The 6,635-nt window shown below is 41.9% G+C and overlaps 1 protein-coding gene across 1 annotated transcript in view; it reads left to right on the forward strand.

The window, feature by feature from the left end:
• The first annotated feature begins 262 nt into the window (after nt 1–262).
• Nucleotides 263–6,635, forward strand: part of LOC105921864 (protocadherin alpha-C2) — a 32,950-nt gene continuing 26,577 nt past the window's right edge. The window contains 4 exon segments of the mRNA XM_036127035.1: nt 263–1,878; nt 1,881–1,988; nt 1,990–2,007; nt 2,009–2,857. Coding sequence (XP_035982928.1) covers nt 460–1,878; nt 1,881–1,988; nt 1,990–2,007; nt 2,009–2,857 — 2,394 coding nt within the window. The 5' untranslated portion in view covers nt 263–459.

A 6,635-nucleotide genomic window follows, 5' to 3' on the forward strand; every position in this document is an offset into this window, starting at 1 on the left:
TATTTAATACGAGGAAAATAGATAATTTCTGACAATTTCCAAATCTCAAGGAGCATCACTGGACAAAAGCCTATTCAGTAACGGAATACATACAAAGGCCTTCGCTCCATAGTGTAAACTGTACTAAGTATGTATAACCTGAGACGCTTGCCTTTTCTAAAGTAAATTATTTTTACACGAAAAATATTCCTACATGAACTAATCGGATCTTGCACATTGAGGCGCTGTTTTCCGTGCTTTGAAATGTACGTGTGACATCACGATCGTCATCACTGTCTTCGATGAAGGGATGAGAACAGACCAGCCGCCGCGCCGCTCCCTGCGCTGCTTGCATTCAGCTTTTAAGATTTCTGCTGTTCAATAATTAGACAAATCAGCACCCGCTTGGCAATATTATCAAACTTTCAGAGTTCGTTAACGCTCCTCTTTGGGGGAAAAAAACAAAGATCAGTTGCAGCCATGGAAGGTTTTGTCTGCAGGACCAGGTATGTTTTTATATTTTTTGTCTCACTCGCTGCATTTAAATCGGCTTCAGCAGTAACGCACTACTCCGTTCCGGAAGAACTTGAAGAAGGCTCCGTTGTAGCAAATCTGGCAGGGGATTTGGGACTGGACGTGAAGACGTTAATCGACCGGAAAATGCGTCTGGACACCATCGCAAGTCGGAAATATTTGGACGTGAACAAAGGGACGGGGGAGCTGCTCATCGTCGAGCGAATTGACAGAGAGTCCCTCTGCCTCGCCAAGACGTCGTGCTATCTGAAAATGGAGGCCATCATCGAAAACCCAAAACGGATATTTTACATCGAGCTGGAGATAATGGACATCAATGATAACGCGCCTCATTTCCGGAGAGACACGATAGATTTAGATATATCCGAGGCGACGCAGGCCGGTGAACGGTTCTCCGTGAGCAACGCGGTGGATCCGGACGTTGGGTCTAACGCTGTCAAAGCATACCACCTGAGCGAAAGCGAGTTTTTCACCATAGAAATTCAGACTGGGAGGGATGGATCCAAATTTCCTGATTTGATCCTGAAAAAAAGGCTAGATCGAGAACAACAGGCTGTGCATCATCTGATTCTCACAGCTGTGGACGGGGGCTTGCCCTCTCGCTCTGGCACGGCCAGCATCATCGTCCATGTTTTAGATACAAATGACAACGCCCCTAAATTTAAAGCAGAGAGCTATGAGGTCAGCGTGCTGGAGAATTCTCCCATCGGAAGTCGGGTAATTCAGCTAAATGCGTCGGATTTAGACGACGGCTCAAACTCGGAGCTGATATACTCGTATAGTTTATACACGTCTGAGAAAACCCAGGAAACGTTTAATTTAAGCCCGACAACCGGTGAGATAACTGTAAAGGGCGTGTTAAATTATGAGGATTTCAGGATTTACGACATGGAGGTCATTGCAACTGATAAAGGAGCTACTGCGCTGTCAGGACAATGTAAAATACAAATTATTGTAGAGGACATGAATGACAACCATCCACATATTTCAATTAAATCATTTCAGAGTCCAGTCAGTGAGAGCATAGAGTTGGACACGGTGATCGCTGTAGTTAGTGTAAATGATAAAGACTCAGGTGATAATGGAGTGGTTGATCTTCATATTCCAGAGAACATGCCTTTCAAACTGAGGGAGTCCTCTGATAACTATTATGAGTTAGTGGTGTCAGAGCCTTTAGACAGAGAGAAGGTCCCAGAATATGAAATCACTTTCACTGTCACAGACAGAGGCTCTCCTCCTTTATCAGACAATGAAACTATGACTTTGGAGCTGCTGGATGTTAATGACAATGTTCCACAGTTCCCCCAGTCATTTTATACAATACGTGTTCTGGAGAATAATGCACCGGGGGCCTTGCTCAGCTCGCTCTCACTGCATTTGACCCTGACCTCCATGAAAACCAGTATCTAGTTTATTTCATCATAGAGAAGGAGATCGCCAACACCTCCATGTCCATGCTGTTCTCCATCAATCCTAGAGAACGGGAATCTTTACTGCTCTAAAAACCTTTGACTATGAGATTGAGAGGGAGTTTCTTTTCCACATTGAGGCCAGAGACTCTGGTTCTCCTCCTCTCAGCAGCAACGTGACCGTCCACATCATTATTGTGGACCAGAATGACAACGCTCCAGTTATCGTCTCTCCGTGGCGCGCTCATGGCTCAGTGGTGGAGGAGAAGATCCCCAGATCCACTGATAAAGGCTCCCTGGTGGCTAAAGTGATCGCCTTAGACACGGACTCTGTGCACAACTCTCGGATTACCTACCAGTTTCTGCAGGTGACTGATGCTTCCTTGTTCAGCCTGGACCAATACAACGGAGAGATCCGCACCATGAGGATGTTCAGCTACAAAGACTCCCGCCACCACAGACTGGTTGTTGTTGCCAAGGACAACGGGGAGCCTGCTCTCTCTGCTACAGTCACCATCAAGCTGCTGACAGTGGAGACTGATGTTAAGGCCCACTCTGACATGACCGAGATGCCTCTGGAGTACGACATCTTTGCAGACATAAACCTGTATCTGGTCATCGGTCTGGGCTCGGTGTCGTTTCTCCTGCTCATCACCATACTGGTCACCATCGTGCTGAAGTGTCAGACACCCAAGGCCAGCAAAGCTGCTCCTCCCAGCAGGAACAGTGTGATCAGTGAGAGGAACTCCACCATCGCAGACTCCACCCTGGTCTCCAACGATGCCTACTGGTACAGTCTGTTTCTAGCAGAGACCAGGAAAGGAAAGCTGGTGGTCAGACAGCCTGTGCCAAAGGGCTCCAGATACATCGTTTCCAGCATCCCGAGAGGGACAGGGCTGTCAGAGACTAGTGACTCAGCAGCTTCTACTCTGCAGGTAGGAATCCAATGGGCGCATGCGATTATTTTGAAATGTATAAATAGTAAAATAATAAATAAATAAACATTGCAGTTAATTTTGACATATATATATATATATATATATATATATATATATATATATATATATATATATATATATATATATATATATATATATATATATATATATATATATATATATATAAAGTATAATGCCCCAAAGGGTGAGAAAGTGTCACTTTTAGTTTTTTTCGGAAAAGTTCTGTGGACAAAAAAAAAAAAAAAAAAATCAACTCACTGACTTGTGACAGAGTTTAATAATAAAAAGAAAATAGAAAAGTCAGTCTCTTAAGGCTGGTTCACACGGCAGGATAATTCTACCCCTTCCGACAGGCTCCGACTATTTTAAGAGATTTTCCTGTGGTGTGTTAAGAGTGATCTGGTCCACTCGGTAGAAAGTCGTGACCACTCCCACCTCAAATCAGGGATATTTAACACGTTGGATTGTCTAGGCCCGGTGTTCCCTGAGGACAAACAAACTCATAGCCTGTTGAATGTGGTGTGTAACCAATCAGAAAGTGTGGTGGGCGGAACCCCGAGAGAGAAAAAACACAACTCACCTCCATATCATAGTGCAGCAAACATAGACCTTCTTTTCACGCTGTCTCCCCTTCAACCAAAAACGGCTTTACTTTTTATGTTTTCTCTGTTAAAATCAGTCCACATACTATTGCCATTGTTCTTCCTTGTTTTCCATGTTTATTTAGCCTGAACTTGTGTTTCATCTTGAAAGGTTTTGGAAGATTTCCTGTCTGACATCTGAATGATCCTGAGTAAAAGCTGTTCATGTGTGGTGTGTTGTGCTTGCTGCTGACCAGATACCACATGCTGTATGAGCAGACCTGTTGTATCTACGATTTCCCCACCATCACCAAAAAACACTTTAGGAAGCTGATGGTTGCTGAGAGCTGCATGAGTGTGAGCGTAGGCACACCTGTGCTCTGGGGGGTGGAAAGCAGACTTTCAGCACCTGAGGGAGGTGTAGCCAGTCTCATCTGTAGGTTATAGCAGAATGCAATGCTCTGAGTCTAAAGCAGCATATTGGCCAGTCATCACCTTTGGCCAAGAAATATTTGATCCATGAAGCCGCATTTCCATCTAATTCTCCCCCACAAGGTCTTCGAACCGTGCCAATGCATCAGCCGCGCAGCATTACTCACAAGTGTATTTTACCACTGACAGCAGGTGAAGTAATATCCTCAAACCTGGTCACAATAACCAGTTAATCTCTGGAACACCTCACCCTGGTGATCATCGGGAGATGTGATGGTAGAAAACCCTGATAAAATGCTGTGTGGACTTGTAAGATTTATGATGGCTTATGGACTTTGATTTCTTGAATTTTGTATAGTTATAGTATAGTATAGTTATGCGTCACCAGCGCCAGCATGAATAGCATGACAGTTGTGAATGCTGATGATGAAGTCAACCTATGATATGGAGTGAAGTTACATTTTGAAAGGAATCATGCTCCAGTTTGCCTGCGATTCACCACTTTTCCATCTGCGTCGCCAATTTATTAATTTCCATTAATTAATTAATTTTCTTTATAGATCCCAACTTTTGCATTGAAAGTGACGTACTCACATTTCAGGCCGCATTATGTGAGTCCACAAGCTTTATAAATGAGACCCCAGATGCATAATGTGAAGTGTCAACAAGTGAATTAGCTAAAAAGCTTTAAGGGCCCACACTACAAGTCCCTGCCCCCTCTGTAATGTGACACTGGCTCCATGCCTGACTCTCACCAAAACAGATGCACAACGCCTTGAGCCTCCCCCTACCAAAGTTTACAGTGGTGCTCAGTAAGTAATCATAATCTGAGTAAGAATTAAACTGTAAGAAGTGCAGCAAAGCTTAATTACAATCCTGGCAGCATCACATGAAAGTGCTCCATTTGGCTAACATGCTGCAAATATTCAGTATGTCAGACTTGGCATGCAATGTAAATCCTCCATCTTTAAACATAGGGTCTTCGCAATTTCTACAGCTTCTATTGGGAGTCATATCTGATTCTAGGCCTTAGAGCAAACAGCATTCTTGCTTTGTGAGTATTCAGTCCTTGCGATGTGTGCACCAAGACGGCCCAAAATGCTTTTGCCTGTTTCCCATGTGTCTGGAAGAACTGTAAACTGTGCCTGAACTGGACTGTCACCACCAAATTTGGAGATGTCCACAAGAGAGGAAAAAAAAGTTTTGCTTTTTAATAATGTTACACATCTATTTCCCATTTTTGAGTTCATCAGTATAATTAAAAAAAAAAAAAAAAACACCTGGTGGTCTACAAAGGGGTTGACACTTCACTGAAAGGCAACTTCACCACTGTGTTCTTGTTCAAAATGATTTTATTTATTTGATAACTGAGACATGACTTTTTAAATAATTATACTTATATATCCAGATTGCATCTAAATGCCTTAAAAAAGAAATTAAAATGGCATTCAAATTTTGCTATTTAATGGTAACTTGTGACTGCCATATTGCAACGTACCTTGAAATCCACATTGCATCGCTGTCACTATCAAGTTGATCCCCTGGGTATTAAGATGGGAAAGTAAAAACTGTTGGCATGCTACATTTTAAGATAATCAACTTGATTTTCACTGATTCAGAATCCCTTATATACTTTGTCTAATTGTATAAGACGGGTGCTGGACTTCACCTGTATATTTACTTCTCTGGAGACACCTGAGCACTCACCTTCATTGTCCGATTATCTCTCAACCTGCATCTCTCCTGACCACCTTCCTTTTTATTACTGCTGGATGCACTACTAATGAAGCAACGTGCAACTGTTCTCTTAATTTTATCTGACAAAGAAAAAGATTACCTGACAAGGAAAAACTTATTTTAACATTATAAGCAGGCGTTTCAGAGACATTGCAATACTTTTTCATTAAGCTGCCCACGTCCGTGCTGATGCATGCCAATGAATCACAGAACATTCAGGTATTTACTGAAGTAGATTTGTTGAATTCAATCCAGTTTATTTACACCACTGAATCCAATTAAAGGACCACTTTTAATTAGAGCATAATCAGTTGCTCTAATTACTGGTCTCCAGTCAAGCGTACACTCTGTTAGAAAGGAAAACCGGTGGTTAGACAGCCTGTACCAAACGACTCCAGATTCAGCCTCCCGAGAGGGACAGGATTTTCAGAGAATACTGGTGACTCAGCGGCTTCTACTCTGTAGGTATGACAAATATAAGGCACAAGATTAAACTAATTGTTTCCAATAACTTGAAAGGTTTCCTTCTAATTTAACAAAAATCTTTACTTTTTATACAATAAATTTTAGGAACCGCAATAAAAGTTCCATGAAAGAAGGCGCTAATCAAAATTCAGAATAATAATTCCAAGTTCCACACAATTACTGTCATATGTAGAACATAACCATTATCAACCACTAATCTTCAATTGTAGATAGTTATTCTTGTTCTTGGCTTTTGGGTTTCTCCCTAAAAGTTCACATTACAAATAACGGAGCCTAAAAATAGAAGAAAAACCAAACAAAGAATGGCACACACAGCACCCCACTGATGCTTAATCATCCAAAACCTGGCAGCATTTCCTGAAAATATGCCTATGGAATTGTTCGGATCATTTCTGTTATTACTTGATGCTCATTTAAAAAGTGTTTAACTGATATCAAACTTTGAAATTGTTCTTCTAAAATAACACTAAAACAAGCATCCTTTCCAAACCAGGGCCGGATTATCCATAAGGGCCAGT

The sequence above is a fragment of the Fundulus heteroclitus genome, chromosome 23 (assembly GCF_011125445.2).
Source record: "Fundulus heteroclitus isolate FHET01 chromosome 23, MU-UCD_Fhet_4.1, whole genome shotgun sequence".
Taxonomy (NCBI): Eukaryota; Metazoa; Chordata; class Actinopteri; order Cyprinodontiformes; family Fundulidae; genus Fundulus; species Fundulus heteroclitus.